Here is a 25,826-nt window from a genome sequence, read left to right on the forward strand (position 1 = left end):
CAGGAATATACATTAAACAACAGAGAGTTTCAGCAATTTTATAAGGGAACATTGCTTCTCTGTGTAAACATAATCAGTGAGAGTCTATTCCAGATGGTTTCTGGTTATAAAACTCAACAAAAAGGGGTTTGCAGAAGCAGGAAAAGGGATGCTGCATTGGCAATGTGAACTCTATTTCTGTGAGGTCCACCTGCAATATTACTTAAATAAAACAAAATCAAGTGTTTTCAAAGCAAAATGTTCACTGTTGAAAAGAAAACTTAATAATGGATAAGTGAACAATGCATGACTGCAATGAGAGCATACCTGCTTTTGGCAGTGTCCTTGCAAGCCATCCTTCCAGATATGGAAGTGATTCGATATCAGATTAATATGGGGCCTACCTGGGCATGTGGCTTCAAAACAGAATTATGTTATATTTTGTAATAAGATATTTGTTTGTTGCAAAATTATAACATGGAGGTTGGGTCCTGGAGACCACTCCAAATGCTCCCACAAGGCAGAATGGGAATTGTGACAACAAAGCAGGTTTAACACAGATGTGACCAAAGCCACTAAAATACATCTAACAGATATCGTCGGCTACACATTGCTGTTTTCTATTGAAGTTACCGTGGTGTTGAACTGACAGTGTGTACATTTATCCTCTGATGTACATCTTACTTCTAGCTTGTTCACGGGCATAGAAGGTAGGAAATTGTGATCGGTAATCATCATTCTCCGAAAGTGTATTTACACGGTAAGCCTGCTTCCATGGTGACCCTGCGAGAAACCACCAGAAAGCGACCAGAGTCCAAGTGCCTCCTTCAGAAAATCGCGGAAATGGAACAGACATGTCGTGGCCAGTTTAATCTCCACAGCGCCCTCCGTTCGAACCCGAGGATCTATCTGGGCGTCCGAATCAGGCCGGGTTTGTGAATCTGTGGGCCTGGCTCTGTCTGCATTTGCTGTTTATGGACCATGAGCACTCTGGATTATTTTCTGTTTGTAACTCACGTGCGGAGGTGTGTCGGTAGCCTCCTGCTCCAGCATGCACTGCGGGTTACGGTTCTCAGTGTGGAACCGGGGAATGAGCACATAGAAGTCCCACGTTGGAATAAAGTGGAGAGAATAGTCAGGAGCCTTGGCAGCACCACATTCTTTAAATAGCTCAGTCCAACAAGGACTTAGCTATCTAACCATAAAGCAACTATACTAGGGCCATATTACTGCAGTTATGTGTGAAATATCATTTTGGAGCCTCCTCTATCAACAGACTGGCACAACCATGGGTCGTGCAGTAAGCTACATTACATTAATATTATTTACCTAAAAATCCCATTCACAAGTCGTATGTCTGCTAACAAACCAGTAAGAGCTACAGTGCGGAGATTTCCAGCATGTCATGTAATATTGGTCCAATTCCCTTACTTTCACCTGGAGCAAACAGGCAGGAAAACCATGGAGTTAGAACTGTAGATACTTGCTGCTATGCTGAAATAATGCTTCAAAAGCATTGCCATGTTGAACATCCACACATCAGTACAGGATATATATCCTTTACAGCTTCACCATAAAGTGCTGCTGCTGGCTCATCCAGCATCTGGGTGCAGCCACAATCTGGTTTTGAATCCAGACCAAGTCAGGCAACTGTGAGGCGGGATGCTTATGCTTCATTGCCCACCAGTGACACACCATCTGCCTTCGTTGGCTGTAAATGAAACAGCTAATGGACGCTAGGGCGAAAAGGTGGACCTTTGAGCACTGTGTAAGAAAGCCCATGCGGTCTACACAAGAGGCTGCAGCGATGAGACCTGCTTATGAGCAGAACTAGACACCACAAAACAAAAAAACCAGGATGGAAGAAATTTTTAAAAATTTATTCATTTCACCACTGCAATGTTACAAAGCTATGACAGCTGCAATCACATGAAGGGTTAAAGTGGCATTATGGATAAAAGTATTACCCTCCATCGCTTAAAAATAGCTCTCCTAATCCCCAGCATTGCTAGCACCACAATCCACTTCCCGAGGCAGCGTTAAGCAGCCGAAACACAATGGAGAGTACCGGGGAGAGGGGAGCACTGTGCCTGTTAAGACGGGAGCCAGGTCGTAGGAAACAAACAGGGCCGGGTACTCCTGGCAGGCATGACTCCACGGTGCACACCAGAGAGAGAGAAAAAGTGTACTCACGTTCTAGCGTGTTCTCCACCTGAGACACAGCCTGCAGAAAATTGTAGTAGCTCTCCATCTCTCTCCTGGATGTCTGGCCTCCTTCCCCTGACCTCTCTCTGAGAAACCTCAGCTCCTCCATGGGCCTCACATCCTTAGGTTCCCTCCGGCGTACCCCCAGCATAGAGACTGGAGAAGCAAGAGGGCTCTCAGCTTTGCTTCTTTACCGGCCTTAGTGGAGATGCTCATGTGCTAGCTTAGCTGACCCGGAGTTACGCTGACCTGGGGAAAGCGCATGGACGCAGTACCTCTGGTCCAGAGTGTGAACAGCGCTACGCCTCCCAGCATTAGAGCTAACACACACACACTCACAGACACACAACGCAGCTCTTTCCCATGGCTGGATGGGGGAAGTCAACCTCAAGATAAGTCCAGCAGTGTTTTCAGAAGAGAAGGAGCACCTATCTGCAGAGTAACAGCTTCTCTCCAGAGGAAGCGGACGATAAGCCCTCTCAGTGCGGTCCGGTGCGTTAGCTTAGTGCCGCTCAACGCCGCACTCCCGAGAAACACTGCCGGCCCCTCCCACTGATCCCTCTCCAGTCCAAGTCCCTTGCTTCATAGGCCCCGCCTACTTTTATTTGAGCACTTTGCTCAACCTGGAGGCAGCTGTTGCAGTTACGGTCCGAACTCCCTGAGTCTGAACTCAATCCCAGTCCTCCTCACTGGGACCTGATCGGGCACTCTTCTCCACAGTGTTTGAACACACAGGTGTGTCTCTGTGAATCCAGCACTGATTAGTCCACCCCCTAAGCAAGCAAACGCACACACACGCACACACACACAATAACATGGGAGTCATGGACATATCTCACAGATGCCATTGTGAGGAAGCTTTGTGTTTTACTCTACCACAGCTGGTGCCTCAATATCCCACACAAAGGCACTCTCACACACACGCAAACACGCATACGCACACACACATACTGTATAAAACACAGCTAGTGTCTTGCTCACTCTTTTCCCCCCAGCTGCAGACATGCATCTCAACACGCATACACAGATGACCTCAGAGACACTAAATAAATGCAGTTACATACACAATGGCACACATACAAGTATACTCACCCCTCCCACCTCTGTGGTGGCGGGTGTGTGTGTGTGTGTGTCGGGGGGAGGCCACAGTGTGCAGCTAGGCCTCACAGCCAGCACGGCTCTACCACACCGCTCATTAACCCCCCACAGTGCAGCCTTGGTGGCAGCCCCATCCCCCACTCCCACAGAGGAACACACACAGAAAAACTCTTCACCGGAGCAGAGAAAGACAAACACAGGCAGGCAGTGCTCTTTAATCATATCTTTTTATTACAGAATGACTTTGTGTTGACTGGTCTTGGAGATACATTCAGATGCTTGTAGGTTCAGAAGGTCTTGGTGTAGTGTCCCATATAAGGGGCATGGGTGCTGGTTTGAGGATGTCTTCAGTTGAAGCATACAACCTCTGCTCCTCCTCTGGGAGTCTGAACAGCAGCGGTCTCTAAATATTCAGAGCAAATCTTCCTTTTTTGCCTTTTTTTATTTATTTATTTTTTACAAAAAGTTGCTGGGAAAATGTTGCTGTAAACATACAACACAGCATCATAATTTTAGTCAGGCAAACATGAGGATTAAGGACTTGCATCAGTTGGAAATGCAAAGGATGGTCCTTTCATTGCACAGGAAGCCCCTCTGCCCCCTACCCCTCCACGTCCAGACCCCTTAGCTGTGGTGGCCCCGGGGGGCCAAACTTAGCCTCTGAGGGCAAGTGAGATCCAGAACGTCACTTTGCTTTGCCCACTTCATAACTGTCAATATTACAGTGATAACTTCAGGTTGATCAAGTTCAGAACTTTGCTAAATCGCATTCAAATCTACAATCAGAAAAGGCTGTGCATACAAAACAAACCAATTATAATCAAAACATTAAAATATTTTGTCCTTTGAATTACAAATGTTGCGTATTAGAAGGTTGGTAAATGACATCATTAGCATAGAGACAGTAAGGTAACTGCAGGACAATTAAGGCTCATTCCAATTGCTTATTTTTCACCTTTTCTTTTCCTTGCTCCATTTCATGTTCCTAGATAGAGGCTAGAAAAAGAAGCAAGAAAAAGAATTGAAGACAGGGAAATTGAGAAACATAAATTAGGCGAAAGGAATGACCTTGCTCCTTCAAACATCAGGTTGAAGCCACGTTAGTTACAGACGTGGCAGACGTGTGGCATGGAGCCGCAGGTTGATCATTTATACATTCATACATCATGCTTCCAAAATAATACTTCTGCAAAGGATGCGCTCATGATTCCTTGCTCAAAGGAAAGTCTCGGAGTTCCTAAGTTCTACTCCTAGCTCCTCGAAGGAACATTTAACAGGTTGGAATGTCCTTAAAGGTGGGTGAATGATTTATGGGTCAGGAACAAGGGGCGGGGGGGGGGGGGGGGGGAGCGGTGAAAAATAAGCGATTGGAATGAGCCCTGAGGAATTCAGGTAGAGATGCTCAGCACCATGGCACAGCCAATGAGAAGTCCCGTTCATACACCTCTACAAGGACTGAGCAGGGGGGGAGGGGCAGTAATCAAAGGGTGAAATAAAGCAGTTTATTAGAACCAGGTCATTTCAATCAGCACACACTGAGAAATCATTCTCCACATTAATAAAAATCTGGTAATAAAAATATAGCATTTGCAGGTAAAATCACACATTACCACAAACAGGTCCGATATAATTATGTGTTTGAGAAAAGAAAAAAAAAAGGCATTCCATATTTTCTAAAACGTGATTTGACCCATGGTATGTACAAATGGAATGTTTGAAGCATTACACACAAACATTACAGCTGGACTTAAAACGTCCACCTGCCCCTTAATAACAAACGACCCAACCCTGCTCAAAAGGTGTTCCTCAAGAGGAACTGATGCTGTGAGAGACAATGCAATTAAAGGGTAGGAGGACCAGACGGCCCACAATGCCACGCTTCACCATGGCATGAAGACCAGTATCTAGACAGACTCTGCTGGAGGCAGCAGTCTGCCTAGACACACTGGCTCTGAGCTCTTCTCACTCACAGTATGGATGAGTGTGACCGTGTGTGAGTGAAACATTTAAAGTTGGCCCACGTTTCCTGTAGACTCATAAGGCGCAACCAGCAACAGGCAGCACTCTGAACTGTGCAAAACATATAGACACATGGATGATGGCTAAGCCACATGACCAAACAGACTTGATATTAACACTCAATGTAATATCAATGTGTTAAACCAGCTGTCACACAGTACACGTTCACACACAGCCTCTGTGAGAAATTCAGCATTTTAGAGGCAGGGCTCAGATCTCTCACTGGCAAATTTTTGGCATCCAAAGCACATACATAAATAAATTGATCAGTTCATACAGTCATAATCTCTGTTCTTCTTAAAAGGCTGGTAGATTCACTGCATGCATAGTCACGCTATCAATATTAGTGCACAATCATGTGAGAACCACGTATCTGCCCGACGTACTGTACCTACTACCCTCCATCCCAGAATTCCATGCTGCTTCACTGCCAGCACGGTAAGGTCTCGCTGAGCAAGATATGTCATGTTTCTCACTTGCCATGCAGTGTGGCCATACAATGCAAAGTATTTTTTTCCTTCCAATGGCTTTTGGAAATAGAATGAAAAATGAATGGAGTGAGATCTAGGATCCTGGGATCGATCATTCTTGTTATTGCAGCTGCCCTTGGTCCACAGTTTCTCCTCAGAGAAGAACCACAATTTAAAGAAAACGTCCCGTATAAGATCATTTGGCAAAAAGAAAATGGAAAAAAGTCAGACGTCAATTATTCTTCGCCCGCAGCAACAATGCGGGGCATCTTTTTGGTTTCCCTCCATGACAGTAAAGCATTCTGGGAGAGTGAGAGTGAACTACAGCAGCTTAACTGGCGGTGCAGCTTCATCAGACTGAATTAGGTTTCATCTTCATCGAAAGAGAGAATAACTTAAAAACCCACAAAGTCATCGAGCGCATCCTCGAAAATAAAGTTATAAAGGCGTGTCAAACGCGTGAGTGTGGTGGAGACGCAGCCAGCAGCATGCTCCAGCGTGTGGACGGTGACGAGGCAAAGCTAGCAGACCAAACTGTGGTTTCAAAAGACAAAACAAAACAGGCAATGATGCAGACAGCTAGCATTCAGAAGGCGGGGTCCTGTTGGGGCACGGAGCTGCCCGTTCCCACCCCGTCATTTCCCCAGTTCTTCAGTCCTGCTCCTTCAGGTACTTGTACGACAGCACCGTGACAGCAGCAATCTGGGCAGGATGGACAGATGGACAATAGCATGAATGACGCGTCCTACACCAACCCCAGAAAGACTGCTAAAAAAAAGCAGCCCCACAATCCCCAATCACCCCAAAATAGAATGAGGTGAAAGGGTACATGCCACCAAAAACACCATCACAAAAATCAAATCACGCGACTGGACACGTTTTCCCCCGACAAACGTGACTCCCCGAAAATAAACAAATCAACACATTCCCAGAAAGGCGGACAGATTTTCCACAAAAAAAGACAAATCAAACAAAAGACAGACCTCCACACAAAAACACCACACCAAGTGATTGATATGAATAAAATGATCCAAAATCAAATGAGTTAAACAAACATTTAAAGTTAAATCACCCCAAATCACACAAATGATTAACCAAACAAAAAATAAAAACAATTTAACAATGATCTTAGAAACAGACAGAGACAAGAAGCATGCAAGAGCTTCCATTTAAACCCCAAAAACAGATTTTTGAACAGATTTTATTTCCGTTTTTGACATTTCACAATCACCTTTGTAGCCCCTAGACAGAACAGGCCTCTCTTGATATGATAGCTCAGAGATGAGGCTCATGGTTACCTTGTTTTACGTTTCTACATGTAGGAGAGGGTCTTCTGAAGGCTGGAGAGAACAGAGACGGATGTTTAATCAATCTACACGACAGGTTAGCTGAGGCATATTCTTCAGTCTCTTCTTTAAGAAGGAGGCTGTGACTCATTTATAATCGCAGCTCACAACCAGACACTGAACAACACCTAAGCTAGGTTCCAGCAGACAACAGCAGTGCACATAAAACGGGGACAGCAGAGACGCGCGACAGGTCAAGCAGTGAGTACAGCCTTGTGCCAATTGCAGGTGGAACGTACAGGTGGCATGAGTTGCAGCCATCTAAGACTATCTTTAACTACGGGCAGAATCAAACACCATGATGGGGAGGAATGAAAAGAAGTATTCCACTCTAAATGATTTGAAAAGGCACACACACACACACACACACACACACACACACACACACAGTCAGAATATCTCACACCAACACTTACTTATTGGCTGTGAGGAAATAACATGAGGTGTGAATCCAGTAATCTGTACTCTTAACCATTATCATCATCATACATGGAGTTAGAGGTGCTGTTGTTTCTGATAACCAGAGGGGGGGGGGGGGTTGCACCATGCACAACAATAGGAGGGTAGATTCTGATTAGTGGAAGTTACAGGGGATAGGGTGGGGGCAGTTTTTAATAGATGGAATTGGACTCGTGTGAAAAGGCCGTGGTGAGAAGAGGTCTGGCTGAAGGCCCAAGTGACATGGAGCCCAGACTGGTCAACTGATCAACCTTCTTCTAAAAGGGTGAGGCAAGAGACAGGCACAGACACACGCGTACACACACACACACACACACACACACACACATGCACACAGACATACACACCAGATGGATGGCACTGGAACATACCAGACATCCTATCACAGTTGGTGTGAGACTATCAAGTGGACTCGTGCAGGTAAGCTTTGCCTTCACGTGACATTGTTGATGTTGCATGCAGCATTCTCCCACACAGGCACTGAGACAGGCACAGGGCACAACCCTGAGCTCTGACAGGCACACACATGCCAAGATGCACTGCTGGAGCACAGTTCTATCCAGCTGCTCAAATTCAGATAGATCTTTACCAGAAGACTCAGACATCACTCCCGTTTGAGGTAAACTGATCAGTAGATCGATTAGAGCAGGGGACCACCGAGTGACTTCAAAGGCAGTGTCCCGAGTTTAGATAGAACGTCACCTCAGGGTCATGGTGTAAGGCAGGGGTGTCAAACTCCAGAGCTGGAGGGCGTGTGTGTTGCCGGTTTTTGCTGTGTTTCAGTACGAGTGAGGAATTTATGCCTTTCATTTGCTAAAGTGTACACACCTGGTTCTCAAGACCCTACTACAATTGGCTGCTGATTGAAAATAAACTACGAAAACATGCAGACCCAGCAGCCTTCCAGGACTAGAGTGACACCCCCGGTGTAGGGTGTGGGGGAGGCAGCATTGTGAAGTGGACAAGACAAGAGCAGGTGGGGGGGGGGGGGTAAGTGCAAATGAAGCAGGAAAACCTCAGGCACTCCAAGAGAAACTGTGAGTGCTGGGGGTCTGAGACAGCATGAACACAGTGGACATCCCAGAGGGAGGAAGGCGAGGCCCCGTCTACAGCACCGTAGGAGAAAGGGAGGAAAACACAAGGAGGGAATAAGAGAGAAAAATAGATATTTAAAAGAGGAGGACACAGAAGACAGTTAAACAGCTCAGGTTTTACACAAGGGAAAAGGTTACATCAGCGGGAAGAAAGGCTGGTGCCCCTGGGGTCTGATGAAAGCCATCCCACTATGTTAGGTCAAGTCCATGATTGACAACTATCAGCGCTTTCCCTAGCAAAGAGGGATTAATGTCCCCTTTACAGTGCTGGAATCCGGAGGCAAACCATCCTGTTGTAGAGCCTGGGATGTACTGTGACTCCAGAATGGAAAACACCCACAGACCAGGAGAAGAATACTGCAATGCCTTTGTGAACCCCCAGTGAACCCTGATGTTTGAAAACATCTAGCTGAGTTTACAGTTACAGTATAGTGTACTTTAATTCAAGTATTCAGTCTACCCAAGATCTGTGCAATCACAGCAAGGTTAGCATCTGTTGGGAGTCTTGATTTTGTTTTCACTGAAGCATGATGGCAAAGTTTACATCATTAAATAAAGTTTTGACAATGATATAAAAGAAATGAACAAATAATAATAATAAAAAAGAATTATGAGGAAGAAAATGCAGGGACGTTATTCTGTGGAAGATAACAGAGTGGATGGTTACATTACAGATGGGACAGTGGTGATTGAGATGCTGAGAGAAGAGGGGAGCTCGAGCTCTAAGCAAAACAGTCTGTCATTGACAGGCCTGCTTGGACAGAACCGCTGAAATTGGCAAGAAGAGAGCTATAGTTTGGCAGTCCTCAATTTATCCCACAAGCAAAAATACACCTTCTGAGGTTTCAGTATTAGATTTGTCAAGGTGGAAGACCGAAACAGAGAAACAGCAAAAAAGGACCCATGGGGAGAGGGCTGAGGCAGGCTCCAACAAAGGAAGGAAAGCTATGAAGGAGAAGAAGGGAAGAAAGAAAAAGTAGACAGGTGAGGAAGTGAGGAACCTGGGAGATTGTGTAGAATGTTAAAAGGATGGATAAACCCCCAGTGTAACAGGACAGCATGTGATGAAAGGAAGGAGTGAACAGAATAGATAGAGACAGGGGAGGGTGGAGGAGATGAGGGCGGAGTACCTGGCGACGGTGGGGGTTCTGGGGCGGCCGGAGGATGACAAGCAGGATGTCAGGCAGCAGGCTGAGCACGGTGAGGAGGATGATGACCAGCCAGGCGGACAAAGAGCTAAGCATGCTGGAGAAGACAAAGTACATCCTCTGCTGTTGGAGAAAGGGCCTGGACAGGAAAGAGAAACACAGTCTCACACAAAGCAGTGACGAAGAAGGAGAGACAACATCACACGTCACAGTGATAGAGACTGCCCGACACCCACTGACTGTCTGAAAAAAGAGCTGCACCAAGATTTACCTCAACACAAAAACGGTGAACCGTGTGAATTTACAGTAGATTTTGATGACACCACAAGTTGAACTAATCGTGAGGCCTTATGGGACTAAAAGGCCAGAGACCGAGGCTGTATGCTCAACACTGTTTACCACCACTACTAACCCATCCCTCCAACCTCTAAACCCGTCCTCACCATATGATTCCACCCCAGAAGAAGCTGAAGAAGACATAGAAGACAAGTGAGCCCCAGATGACAAAGTGGTTGATCCAGGTCCAATGACGTGTATCCATAGCCAACTATAGGGACAAACAGACTGTTAGACAGACATACAATCAGGCAGTGGGAGGTCTTTGTGTCTAATTATCCAGATTGCATCGCATGAAATGGTCTGGACTGGAGGTCAACCAGAAGGGATTCAAGCAAGAGCGCACTTATACACATACTATAAAAGTGTATTTTACCTTCAGGGTGACAGTGAAGACAAGGACAGTAAAAACTATCGTTCCAAAGGTCCAGTTTCCAAACACCTCGAGAGAGAAAAAACATGCAGGTGTAGAATTAGAATTAGAAGGTCAGCAACAGAACTGAACAATGTTTACTGGAGGCGTGGTGCTCAAGGCTCACCTGGCCAGTGTCCTGCAAGGCTGAGTTGCCGAAAAGAAAGTGCGCCCCAAAGAAGAAGAGTAGGCCATGGAAGACCCCCAGAGCCGTCCAGTACAGGAAGGGGCCCCAGCGCAGCAAGGCATTCTTGGCCATGGCCCTGCGGGAGGTTGTTTCTTATCACATTTCCTCTTATGCCAAAATGTCTGTGCTGTGAGCATATAATACTGTGGCTGTGGCTGTGGCACTGCGGAGAGGCTCCCCCTACCTGTATAAAGTGGCATTGTCCATGAGGATCTCCATGCAGATATGCTGCTCCAGGAGGCTGTAGGCCAGGATGGGCATAGAGGTGAAGCAGATGTTGTACATCGTCAGATAGGCTGCGTCGTACAGGGGCTGGGGGGGCAGGGACGGGTGGCACCCACAGGTTAAACGACAACACAACACACACACCAGGGCCACATGGACACACTAATATAGTTCTGGGGTTCATTTACAAAGACCTTAACATGACCATGCAGGAAAGAACCATTCAAGAACCAAGACACACAAAATGCACCTTTTGTCTTAAGTTGCAGAAAAGTGTCTGCTCTGATGTGATGAACAGCTTCCAAAATGCTGTTGTGAGACCCCCCCAAACATAAAACCCTGTGGCTGGTAATAAAGGGCTTTAATATCACCTGCCCTCTCGACCCAATCCCCTCCTCCCTACAGACTATCACTTGTAACCTGCTCCTACCGTACTACCATGACATCTGGCAGCGTTCCATCTGCCTTCAAATCAGCTAGTTACACTCTCCATTTCAAGAAACCTTCCCTTGACCTGAGTAATGTAAAAGAACAACAAGACCAGTATCACCCCTTCCCTTTCTTTCTACAGTAATTGAATGTGCTATTTCTACACAACTTTCCAAATTTCTCTCTCAGAAGACTTTGCTGGACCGTATTGAGTCTGGCTTCAAGCCTGCCCACTCTATTGAGACTCCATCAATTCCCATTAATTCGCCAGCAACTCCATCCTGGCTGGGCTTCCATAGCCCTCTCTCCAGGCCCTTCAGCTTATCCAGAACACCACAGCAGGCCTGGTTTCCAACAACCCCAAATTCACCAGGCACCTAGCACTCTCCTCCCTGTGACGACTCATCTCAGGCTCAACTCTTCTCCCTACTGGCTCTCCAATGGTGGAAGGACATGCCCACCTCAGTCAAAGCAGCATAGTCCCACCCTTCTGGCATAACCTGAAGAGCTATCTCTCCTCCCCTTCTCCACCCTAATTCCCAAATTCCTCCTTCTATTTATCATATATCTCCCTATGAAAACCTCCCTACCTTCCCTTCCATGTCAATTCTAGCGACAAACAAACGACAAAGCTTATCGCAGGTTTGTAATGGCCAGCCGATGTACTCTCAACTCCTACAAGGAATGTTTTTTGCACCATTCTCTGCAAACTCTAGAGACTGTTGTGCGTGAAACAGTTTCCGAGATACTCAAACCACCCTTGGCCACACCAACAGTCATTCCATGATCAAAGTCACTTTTTCTTCCCCATTCTGACATTTGATACGAAAAACAGCTGAACCTCTTGACCACATATAAATTTAGTTGCTGACATGCTGATTTGCATTAACAAGCTAGTGCATAGGTCTACCGAATAAAGTAAACACTGAGTGTATATCAGTCATTCTAATGAAGATATATCTACAAAGTGGATGGAAGGAGATGGAAGTTAACCAGTGTATGTATATACATTTGAGCATAGACAATACAGCTTCGGTGAAAGAGATTTGCATCTACAGCATTTATGAAAGCAAGGTAGGGTAAGTCACAGGGGAGGAACACACATGTCTATTCACCATCCCCTAAAAACCACCTTCTCCTTTCATAACACCGACCGATAGTCTTTAGTGAACGAAGGCAGAGCTGCTTCAGCATGTTTAAAACCGGATTAAGAGCGCAGTGTCAGCACTGGAAAATCGCTACACTTACCTGTTGTGAGTATCCACAGAAAAACTGATACAGGAACTGAGGTAAGATGAAGCAAAGGTTCTGGGGGAAAACGATAGAGTTATATTAATTCTGTGAGTACTCTGTGAGTACTGTGAGGATATAATATGTACCACACAATATTCTGTGTTTTGGATGTTTGGATGAATTAGGGTCAGAAAATATTAACCAGGTGAAATTGTTTGGAGCAGTTATCCAGGGATATCATTATTCTAACTTCATGATTTGCTAGGGGGTCCTATCTGTGGTAACTTACAATAACAATAACACATCTTACAGCAGGATCCATGGTGCACAAGTTCATAGAAAAGGTCAAAATGCAATACATAACTGTAATACCAAAAACAGAAACTGGCCTGGTCTGCACATTAAAGAGCACTACAACAGAGCACGCAGCAGGCCTGGAGAGTATCAAGCACTAAACTAGTCCTTCGGTTCAAACTAAACAACAGAAGAGAAGGTCCACAGGGCCACACCTTGTAGAAGAAGTACTGCACCAGGTGAGCGATGCGGACATAGTACAAGTGCCCGTGAGCCAGCAGCAACTTCTTCAGGTGTTTGAGTTTAGGAATGGCATAGTCACTGTTCCTCACCGCCTGCCGGCCCTCTTTCCCCTTCAAACCTGGGGGACGAAGGGACAGACCAACAGCAACGTTCGACACCAGCATTCACAGTGGGGCATTTAATGACTCTACATCACCAATGTGAAACATCACAGTTTATGTGCAACTACATGCAAATGTTTATCACACTAATACAGATATAAGGCTCCTGAAATGCTTGAGCAACCCTGAGCAGGAATTCAGTTAGTTTAGGACAGAGCTGAACAGCTCTGGGGCTGACAGGCCTGCTGATTTCTGCTTACTCGATCTAATTAAAAGAAGTCAGATCAAATAAATGACTGGGCCAATTAAATAAAAAAGAAATGAAGTTGGCACAAAATACTGAAACCCTTGTTTAAAACTTCTCCTGATGATAAGACTGAAAGGGTGATATTACTCTGCTGTAAGTGCTTACATTACATTGCAGTCTCTTAGCAGATGCTTTTATCCAGAGCGACTTACCAATGCCCACATGTGCCTCCAGGATCATGCTGACATCATTGGCCCCATCACCAATGGACAATGTAATAGGACTGCCCTTTGAACTCTTCACCATCTTCACAATCTACAAGAATAATATTAGCAGAATTTGTTCATTTGCTCGCGCACACACATGCAAATTTTTAATTTTTTTAAACTACTTAATGCATGCAAAAGGTATGTTTCTGAATGTTGTCTAAACAAATGAGCAAACTCATCACAAAGTGATTTTAGGGAATTTACACTACTTTGACTCAAAGGTCTTTAATCTCTGATTGTCTGAGCAAGGGCAATTTCAGAACTAATCAAGCTTTCATGAGAGTCTGTACATTTAGATTAGAAATATACAATTTAGGAAGAACACTCAGAAATGATGTGATTATTTTTAATCTTTGACTTTTGACCTTTGTCTGTATTTCCAGCCAAAATAGTCTTCAATAAATTAGATGAAGAAAGAAATTTTACAAAATACAAATCTGACATGTATCAACAGTACAGCAGTAGACTAGTCTTCTTAAAAGCACATCCAAATTAGGTCCTGGACTTTGAATAAGCAGAAAACATGCTGGACTATGTTCAGACTCTTAAGAGTAGTACACTATGCTATACATAGGCAATTTCTGATATAAAATGATAAAATATGGAAGCAATATTTCGATTTTGCACATTTATAAAGCAAGCCGCCAATATGCCAATGTGACCTATTTCAAATGACACATCTTCACGCTTTCGGTCTCACATTGTTCTCATGCTCATTGAGAATGATGGATTCATTCAAGCTCCAAGATGAAAGCCTATGCCTTATAAGTGATCATTTTGTCTCTTCCATGTTAAGTCTATGCACAATTCATTGTGAGGTTGAATGCAATTTATTGAGATCTACAGTCAAGAAGGATACAGTCAAGTATAAGTATGTTTTAAAATGACCAACAGAACTTTTTATGGTAATTTTTATGGGGTGTCCACAACATAATAATGGCATAACGTCGTCAGTATTAGGCGAGCCCATGTCGATTGTAGTCCACCGGTGAAATGGCATTGAGATTGGTTTTTAACGCAGGTATCAAGAGCTGACCAGTGCAAACATACCCGGGAATATCTGACCAAAATATTCAAGGACTCAAATCATAAGGTGCGTTTGGCAATGAAACAGAGCCCTGCCCTGCACTATGACCAATGGGCGGGGATGTGAGCTGGAAGGCAGCGGAGATAACCCTGCGCTGGGCTGTGTTCGCGGGGGGACTGCGCTGACCTGCGCCTTCTGCAGGGGAGCCATCCGGCAGCACAGCACTGCCGTGCAGTTCTGGCAGATCTGCAGGAACAGGCTCCTGTAGCGGCTGTTGTTCAGGATGAAGGACAGTGTGGCTCCGTCCACGATGAAGCCAAACTCCTGGCTCGAGGAGGACCAGCTCCTGTTCCTGCGAAAGGTGCGCGGAGGAGGATTTGCGGTTTTAGAGTCGGTTGCTGTGAAAGCTGGCAACACGTCTGAATTCATATACAGGGAAAGCAGTGTTGTTCAAAGAATTTTAAACCACTAAGAATTTTGTCATAGATCTCTCCTTAAAGGCCCACTCAACAAGCAAACAGATTAAGCTAATATATAATGGTAAGGATCCTCATAAAGCACTTAAAAATGGAAAAATAAGTATTTACAATAAGTGACTGACACGTATTTCATTATTCTGGTTTGTTTTATATAACAGACATTTTGTATGAAAGGCTCAACATTATAGAGTTTATAGAGCCAAAAAAAGTTGTTGCCCAGGTTACCGACACGCCAGGTTAAAAACTACAAGGACCATGATTCACCAAGGTACAGACTTACTGCTCTTCAAAGGGCTATGTCCTTACACACTGACCGTTTGGCTGTGGCCTTGGTGGGTGCGGCGTCGTGCACAGCCTTCCTGTGGTACTCCTGCAAGAGGTCCAGGAGCCTCTCCTCACGCCGCGGGCCCCTGCCCTCCAGGGTGCGCACCGTCAGCTCCAGAAGCTCCGTGGTCCTCTGGAAAAGCCGGCAGGCATAGCAGGTGGACTTTGCCGTCTCCATCTTGTCCCCGGTCAGCACCCACACCTTCATCCCAGCACCCTGCAGTGCCTCCATGGTCTCAGCTGCCTGCTCCTGCAGCCTGGTGAAAGGAAGGACCCCAGCTGCTCAACCACCATAGAGTGTCTACACACTCAACCACCATCGAGCGTCTACACACTCAACCACCATAGAGCGTCTACATACTCAACCACCATAGAGCGTCTACATACTCAACCACCATAGAGCGTCTGAACACTCAACCACCATAGAGCGTCTGCACACTCAACCACCATAGAGCGTCTACACACTCAACCACCATAGAGCGTCTACACACTCAACCACCATAGAGCGTCTACATACTCAACCACCATAGAGTGTCTGCACACTCAACCACCATACAGCGTCTGCACACTCAACCACCATTGAGCGTCTGCACACTCAACCACCATAGAGCGTCTACATACTCAACCACCATAGAGCGTCTGCACACTCAACCACCATAGAGCATCTGCACACTCAACCACCATAGAGCGTCTGCACACTCAACCACCACAGAGCGTCTACACACTCAACCACCATAGAGCGTCTACACACTCAACCACTATAGTGTCTACACATTCAACCACCATAGAGCATCTACACACTCAACCACCATAGAGCGTCTATACACTCAAAAACCATAGTGTCTACACACTCCAGATTAACACTGCTGCAAGTTACCATCGAAACCAAGCCCTCCCAGGCTGATGCATCTTATGAATATTCATGAAGGGTTGTGACAAAGGGCAGCACTGTGAAAATGTTTCATTATAATGAATATTCATAAACTGTGAAAAGCATCAGAAACTGTTGTAACCAAATTAGAAAGGACTGAAGGAACACGGGAGCTGAGCGTCTGGTTTGGGATTATTCCCTGCAGTTTGGAGATGTTGTAATTGGAGGGCCATCCCACTGCTGCAGCATCATACATCAATTTGTTTGGATGCACACTGACATGCACATCATAAAAATAAAAAATAAACTATTTCAATATCTTATCCATAACTAACAGGTGTGTTATGAATAATCACACAGGTACTATGCTTATAGCCATAGGCAAATGATGATTTTGTATTTTCTATTTCCCTCACCAAAATATGAGCTCACTGATAGAGAGCTTCAATCTGGGCAAAACTGTACAGAGCTCTGCTGGTTGAAGTAATCCACTAATTTCACACCAGGAGGGTGAAGCAAGTTTATAAGTCAACCGATCAGATCATTCGGTTATTTTTAATTAAATTTTCAGAAGAGAAGGTACTGTACTCTGTTATGTAATGCTAAATTAAAAATATTAAATTAAAAACTGTTCATCTCAGCCATACCTTAATTTATGCAGGTGCCTGCAATAATTTATGTGTATTAAATAATTGTATGAAATGTGTCAATAATGATATTGAATGACATGATGATATCGCCTAATGCATAAAACACCATCAAATACCAACCATATCTCCCACCCTCCATAAAACACAAACAGGCCCTGTAGGGCATTTATTCACCAAGTCTACCCTCAGCTCTACACGAGCGCATGTGAGAGAATACCATAAACAAGGAGCTTGGTGAAGCGTAAGGGCCAAAAACGAAGCGCGAGGAAGCACCTGTCCTCCACCGCGGTGGCCCCAATCAGACTCATCCCAGTCTCGATCTGGTTGTACACAGCTGTCAGTTTCTCCTCCCGGTCCTGCAGGACCAGCCGAGCGTCGCGCAGCCAGGTGTCGGCCTTCTCGTACTCCTCCACGGGCAGCTGCTTGTACGCCACGCAGAGCGTCCTGTACCCATCCTGCACCACAACAAAACATGTTTTTACATGGTTTATTTAGCCTTATAGCTCTAAAAACCTGCATTGTGCGTAAGGCTAACTCAGATAAGGGTGGATTCATTGAACGAAAAACATCATTGCTCCAGGGGAGGATTGTCTCCACAAAGGGTGCCACAAAGGGTGGTTTGAGCATCTCAGAAACTACTGATCTCCACATTTTCACACACACAGTCTCTACAGCAGAGAATGGTGGAAAAAAATTAAAATAAATAGCTGGTCTGTAGCACATATAAAAAGCACAGGTGGATTATCACTAGGCCTATAGCGCTATCACTAAACCTACTAATCTAATATTAAATCTGGATGTTATCCTTACACACCATTCAGGGGTATAATTAAGCTGGTTTACTGGGTTTAAAAATTATATTGGCCAGCAAAAGTGGTATAAGTCGGTTGATTAGATGGAATCTGTTCAACCAGGGAATACTAACAGAAGAATAAGAGATTCGGTACATGCCAAAATTATGACCCGCTCCCTCACGTCCCTTCTGCTATGTTACATTAAATTATGCATTTTTTGCATTAGTATTGCCAAAACAATTTTAAGCAAAGTGAAAGCGCGTTAAAATGTAAAAACTCGTTAAAATAGCTAAAACATCTAGTGACATATTAACATTGTAAAGCTTGAAATGTGCAAGTTATCAAGTACGCTATGTAGAAAGAGTTTTCTTTTAAAACTAAGATACAAAAACCAGCATACTTAGGTTTTTCTCTCAAAATAGGCATTTTGAAGTGCTGCGGTGAGCGTAATCTTCGGGTGTGCTTTGTCTGCCGTCAGTGTGACAAATGAAAGTGCAGCTCAGCCCGAATAGCTTTTATCTAACTACTATTAAATATAGGCCTATCATATATTATTTAAACACACACAGTTTAAACAATTCAAATAAACAATAGAACAGAACCACAATAGCCTATAGGCCACCAGAGAACTAATGAATGTGTCCCAAGGCATTAATGTGATTCTTATTTCTTCAGGCCTATGATTAATTCTACAAATCATTTTAAGTTTTAAAACCTGTGTTTTACCAAAGTTTACATTGGTAAGCGTTTGTATAATGGCCTTTAAAAAGCCTTATGGGAACAATGTATGATAGAACAAAACCAGCAATATTTAAGAACTAAAGAGCTTGCTGCTCACTAGACCTAATACACCCTACCAAATGAGTTTGTGATATACATTTTATGATACACAACATCAGATCATTTGTTCCCACGAGTCACCATAAGCAGACCTGTTTTACAGGAAACAGGTGTGCAAACGAGAAATGGTAATTGTCCTATCCTTATCTCCTGATCAGACGTTCCACTGCATAAAGTTCTTTTCAGGCCGGACTTTGGCTATCTGATCAATTATGCTTTCATGACGAATTCATGGACGTGCAATTAAAACATGCACAGGCTCCTGTTATTAATGTAGGCTATTTATTTATTTTCACATATGCTTGTTAAAAATAATGTGAATAAACCATAGGTTCATAAGTTAACAACTTATGATTAAAAAAAAAAGATTTGTATTATTCACATTATTCTTGTCCATACATTTCTTTGAAAGTTGAACTAATGTAGGAATTATTTTAATTAACTTTTAAAACACCTGCTTTACACTCACACATGTTTGTCTAACATCTCTATGCAAGACCAATGTGTCAGTAGCACTATTAGTCTACTTATAATTTCCATATATCACCTAGCTAATTCCTAATTGATAAACTTTTGTGAAAGCCGCAAGACGAAATTAAAAACAGATTTCACAACATATGCACAAGAGTAATACGAATGGCATACAATGAAATGTAGTTAACTAAGTTATATACTGTTTATGTAGTTAACTAAGCCTATAGTTTATTAGCACTTTTTTATGAACATTTTTCCATTAAAATAAAATACATAAATGTTTAATATTAAAATGAAAACATTTAATAAAATTTAAAAAATGACCAACATCCCCAAAAGTGAAAGGGGTCATAACTCAAAATATTCTTCTACTGACCGTAGCATTTCGCTCCACATGCCTCCGTACTCTGTCCACCTCCTCCTGCTTGACCCGGGGGAAAATGGACGAGTCTGCTCCTTTGCAGAAAAGGAGAATGTCCCCTGTTCAGAGAACAGAGAGGAGAGATCAGGCTTGTCCTCTGGGTGTACTACACTGGCCTGAAAGACTCCAAAGCCCACAGTCCCCCTCTCACCTGATCTGGACTTAACGATCACACTCATTCGCCGTCGCACCGGGTCAAAGTTCAACACGTGCAGTAGCTCATACCTTGAACAAGGAGATTCAAATATAAGTCAGTATGATGGTGATTGACTGCACTGACAAACACTGGAAAATGGAAAAGAAAAAAAAAGACCAAAAGTACAAACTACAGTTTTAGAAATAATGACCTACTCCTCAATGTCTTTATTCCTGTTCATTATTTTCATGTTTTTGCAATCAGAACCCAGAAACAGGAAGCCATACCTGGACAACAGATAAAAAAGAGTTACTATGGCACACCATTGTTTTTTAATATTGAATATGCAGAGTTAAGTTAAAACAGTGTTGCACTGACTCGCAATATTGCATGTGCAGAGTTAAAATGGCGCTGCCTTGATTCTCTAGACCACATGTCTAAAGTCTTACTTCATGGCCCCCTTGACCAGCGCCACCTCATCGGGTGAGGAGGCGATGAAGCCACACTGCTCCTCCAGTCCGAGGTCTCCTCCGTCCACCTGGTCCAGGCCTCTGACCCAACCTCCGACCCCACCCGGCCCCGACTCCTTCACCTGCACCGTGTGGCACAGGCACAGAGCCCGCAGAAACAGCTCCTCCTTCTCCTGTAGGGAGGCGCACGGACGCAGTGAGCACCTTCCAGTGTTCACCTGACAGCATCAACGGTAGGAGCTCACAGGAGCTACACTCGCCGATCACTTTATTAGGAACATTTTTACTTTATTACACCTACTTATTCATGAGATTATCTAATCAGCCAATTGTGTGGCAGCAGTGCAATGCATACAATCATGAAGATATGGGTCAGGAGCTTCAGTTAATGTTCACATCAACCATCAGAATGGGGGAGAAATATTAGCTAAGTGACTTTGACCGTGGAATGATTGTTGGTGGCAGACAGGGTAGTTTGAGTAACTGCTGATCTCCTGGGATTTTCCCCACACACTAGTCTCTAGAGTGTAAAAAATTGTGCCAGACTGGTCAAAGCTGACAGGAAGGTGACAGTAACGCACACATTACAACAGTGGTATGCAGAAGAGCATCTTTGGATAGGCTACAGCAGTAGAAGTAAAAATAAAATAAAAAAGTCTAATAAATACCTAATAAAGTGCTCGATGAGAGTATATATGAAATAATCACACATGTATGTGACAGACCTCGTTGATTGTTTTAGGTTCAAATACTTCCTATGCTTTCCTGAGCTTGGCTTGGAAAGTATGATATGCTCTCAGAGGGGTATGTCAAATCCTGCCTTCTGGTCATCTAGGTTGGCTCAATTGCACAAGGAAAGATCAATCGAGCAGAGAAATTTTAATCAAAAACAGTTATGTATTTGACTCAGGTCTGGTATGCACACAGGTAAAATATGACCAATAATAATGTGACCAATCTAAAGTGTGGTGCACTTGAATTTCGTGGAGTGAATTTTGTATTTCATGACAAAATGGTGCTTTTTCCAGCACGCACCTTGCAGGCCTTCTCCTGCGGCTTGCTGTTTGGCCCGTCCGTGATGCAGAGCCCGTCTGTGACACAAAGCCCGTCTGTGACACACAGCCGATCCATCGGCACCGGGGAGTCCAAGTACTGGAAACCATCAATGCAGCACTCTTTGAACTCCATGTTGTTCTGGGTCAAGGTGCCTGTCTTATCGGTGAACACGTACTCTACCTAAAAGTGGAAAAAACACAGAATCAGCATCTGAGCCAATAAAGGCCCCTGCTAATTAACAGAGCTGAACTATACGCACAGACAATTAATACCCAATGCAATTACTTTTTCTGCTTGAGTTAAATTAATGAAGCATCGCTTTCAATGTTGAAGTAATCATTAGGCGAACCAGCTGTGAGGGAGGCACCCCCCACCCACAGCATACTGATCAAGACATCTTTCCAATTCATTCCACTCCATTTTTCAATTAGATAGTTATTAGACTGCTTGCTTTTCTAATGTAAGTAAGTAATACCAAGTAAGTTAGTTACACCAGTTAAACCAGTGTGTCACAATAAAATATAAAAAAACACAAACATCAACCAACGGGATGAAACAGAAAAAAGAAACACAATAAAAACCACATAAAATACAAAGATAACAATTTAAATAAAATAAAAAAGATACTGATGGCAACCACATCTACAATGAGGGAAGGCAATGGAGTAAAAATGCGTTTGAAAAAGTTTATTCAAAGTGCCAATGGAGTCAGACAGTTTCATGATAAGAGGGAGACTACTCCAGTCTAGGGGAAAGAGCAACGAAAACACAGTCTCCTTTCAATTTAAGTCTAGCCCTCAGGGTGACCAGCATTTACCATTGGTAAATGGTAAATGGTTGGCATTTATATAGCGCCTTTATCCAAAGCGCTGTACAATTGATGCTTCTCATTCATCCATTCATACACACACTGACACACCAACGGCGATTGGCTGCCATGCAAGGCACCGACCAGCTCGTCAGGAGCGTTTGGGGGTTAGGTGTCTTGCTCAGGGACACTTCGACACAGCCCAGGCGGGGGATCGAACCGGCAACCCTCTGACTGCCAGACAACTGCTCTTACTGCTTGAGCCATGTCGCACCTTGGTTGGAGGACCTCATTGACCTCACACTGGTGTAAGGAGTAGGGATGTGTACTGAGAGCCGGTATGTTTTGGTACCGGTTCCTAATTGGTCAGTACCAGAGTACCGCTAAAGATTCTGGACAAACGATACTGTTTTCGGTATTTTTTAAGAGTCTACCTAACCGTCGCGTAATTATGACACTGCTGCCGTCGACAGGTTATGACGCAGCGCCCCGTTGTTTTCTCTAGTGGTCAATATGTCGGCCGTAAGGGCTAAGCACTCCAAGGTATGGGCTCACTTCATCAAACTCAATGAATCCTCGGCGCAATGCAATATATGCAAGAAAGTAGTTGCGTCAAAGGGGGGTAACACCAGCAACATCATGAAACACTTGCAGTCTACCCATAGCATAAAGCAGAAGGAGTGCGGTGTGTTTGACTGCCTGAACAACGCATCTAAAGTTAGCAACCCGGCAGACGCTAACAACACCGTGCCCTCCTCCGTGCAGGCAGCTTCTTAATCAAGTCACAGTGAGTGTATGAATCATTAAAGGGGAAGTGAAATACTGGATAAGTTGGCATAATTTACAAGATTGATTCCCAATATATACATCCTTAAAGGTTTAAGACTGCCAGTAAAGCTGGATTAAAAATAATAAGTAATTAAATTACCCTTTTTTAAAACATAGGCAGCGCCATTTTATCCAAGTGTATAGCGTGACGTCACTGTCCAGAGCGATCTTGGCTGCTGCCAGAGAAAGTAAATATGTTGCTTTTCCTTAACAAAAACTGTTAGGGCTAAATGTGTCAGAAGCGCCTCCCCTACACTACTGTTCTGTTTACATGTATGTGTCTGTTGGGTTGTAGGCAAGGGCTTTGGTCATCTCCATAGGTTTTTTTTAAATTTAATCTATTCTGAGAAACATTTGTAATTTTAAGTTAAGCTTCTGTTCTGTTGAAGCATTATCACATTGACAGTTACCTTTAAGGCTGTATGGAGCTGCCTGCTCATTTTTTTGACATACCTCGCACAGTACATGTTGACTTGCTAAGGGCTTAAAAGGCAGGTGCTGTAAATTGTTTAATGGTGTTGCTGGTGTTACCCCCCTTGTGGTAATAAAAAACGATTGAATCTTTTACCATCTTGTAACGTCTTTATTTTATACACTAAATTACACACCGTGGTATCGATAAGAGTATCGATAAATACCGGCACCGATAAGGAGTATCGGTATTGGTATCGGTATCAATAATATCCTAACGATACACATCCCTAGTAAGAAGACAGTAGCTTGGCTATATAGTCAGGAGCTTCTCCATGTAACGCCCTGTATGTATATGAGAATTTTCCAGAATAATTATGTACCTAATAGGAAGTCAGTGAAGGGAAGCAAGCACAGGGGTAATATGTTCCCTGTGTTTAGTCCAGGTAAAAAGGCAAGCTGCTGCATTTTGAACCTGCTGAAAATGAGCCACAGCTCCTTGACTGAGGCATGTAAACAGGGAATTACAATAGTCCAATTGCGATGATACGAAAGCATTAATAATCTTTTCTGTGGCCGGCAAAGACAAAATGTTTCTAATTTTAGCAATATTCCTTAACTGAAAAAAACAGGATTGAACACACTTCTTAGTATTTAGGCGAAATTCAAAAATAACACCTACAGCAGGTTTTGGAAAAAAGTCAAACATGGGGCTAGAAGAGCTTGTTGCACTTTCCTTGTCGCACTTTCCAATAACAAGTATTCAGTTGTTTCATCATTCAATTTCAGACAATTATAAGATATCCAGACTTTAATGGCTACACAACAATCAGTTAGATTTGTCAATCTACTGATGTCCTTGCGCTTCACAGACAGATAAAAAATATATAATATAATAATTTAAACAATGTATTGCCCAGGGGAAGCATATAAGGAGAAGATAATAAAGGGCCAAGAACAGACCCTTGGGGCACCCCACAGGTAAGCTCAGCAATGGAGGACATCTTATGACCAACAGACACAAAAATATTTCTGTGTAAAATAGATTAATTGTTCAGCCCTACTGTGAAATTTCAATCTTTTACCCTGAAATAGTTCATTAACAAAAACAATCACATGGTGGAGAAATTAATGAGTATCTGATCATCCATGAGGTGCTGACGCTGCCGAACAATGAATAGGCCATTTATCTTGTAACATGGTTCAGAAAAACCCATGGCCCTGGTCGTTATAATTGTGCAGAATCATCAGTGGTATCCAGTCATTTTCAAAGCGCTGCTTTTTTTGCTCGCCTGACTTCCCTCACCTGGCCCAACTCCTCATTGAGGTCAGAAGTGTTGACCAGCGCCCCCTCCTGGATCTCAGGGTCAAAGAAGTCTTTGTCCCAGGAGATGAAGAAAGAACCCAGGAACTTCTGCATCTCCACGGTAACGTACATTGAGACAGGGATGATGAAGTTGAAGAGTACCATGAAGGATAGGAAGTCCGTAAACATCTTCAGGTACTGCAGACACAGACAGAAGAATACTCTCATGGAAAGGGTCAGGCTCAATCTGGTGAAAAGGGCATGGCTGCTTCCAGCCTGGGTTATTTTGGTCACAGATGATTACAACTGGCACAACTGATGTTTCTTGTCCCACAACATCACCTTTGGATAAATTACTATTCAGGTCCATTCTGGAACGGAAACATGTGCATAAACATGTGCATTACACTAAGCTTAATGAAAGCTTCCATTAAAACCATGGTTTATAAAATCATTAAATGTGGCAGCTAGCAGGTGGTTTTATGGTTAGTGGTATGTAATTAGCGTTACAACAATATGGGCTGTTCATTTGTGGACACGGACACTATGCCATCCTGACTAAATCATCTTAAAATGCCAACGCTGTGGCTACAAATCATGCCTCATTTCACATTTTACTCATCTGAGATAAATTAAAAATACATTGAGCTATCGACCAATCATATTTTTACAAAACATTTCCACATCTAAATCCACATCAAATTTGCATATACTTTTACAGGCATGACATTGAGCTGAAAAGGATACTAGTACCGCAGAAGGAAATCCACTAGAGACGGACATTAAAATGTGCTGGATTAATAGTGCCGGATAATACACAGAGAGCTGAAATAGCCAGACACTCAGGGGTTTCTCTGTGAATGTCAGGGACCAGTTAAGGGTTGGGTGACTCACTAGATTGGTGGCCTTTTCTTTCTGAGTCTTGAGATTGTACCATGGCTCATCCTGGCCTGGCTGGCTCTGCCAGACGTACTTGAGTGCGGTGCACACCAGGGCCTTGCCCACCAAGAGACACAGGTAGACCATGAGGAAGGCATTGATGGACCTGACAGAGGGGTATGCACATACACACACAGACAGGAATGCAAAGACACACACGGACACACAAACAAAGATACACACACATAAACACATGTG

At 43.8% G+C, this 25,826-nt stretch overlaps 1 protein-coding gene across 5 annotated transcripts in view; it reads right to left on the bottom strand.

The window, feature by feature from the left end:
* Window positions 1-5,498: 5,498 nt before the first annotated feature.
* LOC133132657 (phospholipid-transporting ATPase 11C-like) overlaps window positions 5,499-25,826 on the bottom strand; it is a 51,216-nt gene continuing 30,888 nt past the window's right edge. Inside the window, exons 11-31 of one of the 5 annotated variants that reach the window (XM_061248264.1) lie at window positions 25,584-25,734; window positions 24,690-24,887; window positions 21,316-21,516; window positions 20,260-20,453; window positions 20,026-20,097; window positions 19,826-19,899; window positions 19,630-19,733; window positions 17,419-17,600; window positions 15,615-15,881; window positions 15,008-15,173; window positions 13,738-13,840; window positions 13,150-13,295; window positions 12,656-12,715; window positions 10,938-11,065; window positions 10,694-10,829; window positions 10,531-10,596; window positions 10,262-10,365; window positions 9,801-9,957; window positions 8,592-8,682; window positions 7,070-7,111; window positions 5,499-6,473 (exon numbers count right to left, since the gene is read on the bottom strand). In XM_061248264.1, coding sequence (XP_061104248.1) covers window positions 8,593-8,682; window positions 9,801-9,957; window positions 10,262-10,365; window positions 10,531-10,596; window positions 10,694-10,829; window positions 10,938-11,065; window positions 12,656-12,715; window positions 13,150-13,295; window positions 13,738-13,840; window positions 15,008-15,173; window positions 15,615-15,881; window positions 17,419-17,600; window positions 19,630-19,733; window positions 19,826-19,899; window positions 20,026-20,097; window positions 20,260-20,453; window positions 21,316-21,516; window positions 24,690-24,887; window positions 25,584-25,734 — 2,599 coding nt within the window. In that variant the 3' untranslated portion in view covers window positions 5,499-6,473; window positions 7,070-7,111; window position 8,592. Of the gene's footprint in view, window positions 7,834-8,591; window positions 8,683-9,800; window positions 9,958-10,261; window positions 10,366-10,530; window positions 10,597-10,693; window positions 10,830-10,937; window positions 11,066-12,655; window positions 12,716-13,149; window positions 13,296-13,737; window positions 13,841-15,007; window positions 15,174-15,614; window positions 15,882-17,418; window positions 17,601-19,629; window positions 19,734-19,825; window positions 19,900-20,025; window positions 20,098-20,259; window positions 20,454-21,315; window positions 21,517-24,689; window positions 24,888-25,583; window positions 25,735-25,826 lie in introns of all 5 variants that reach the window. The other 4 variants (XR_009709159.1, XM_061248266.1, XM_061248265.1 and 1 more) reach the window with 4 other exon arrangements.

The sequence above is a fragment of the Conger conger genome, chromosome 7, assembly GCF_963514075.1.
Source record: "Conger conger chromosome 7, fConCon1.1, whole genome shotgun sequence".
Taxonomy (NCBI): Eukaryota; Metazoa; Chordata; class Actinopteri; order Anguilliformes; family Congridae; genus Conger; species Conger conger.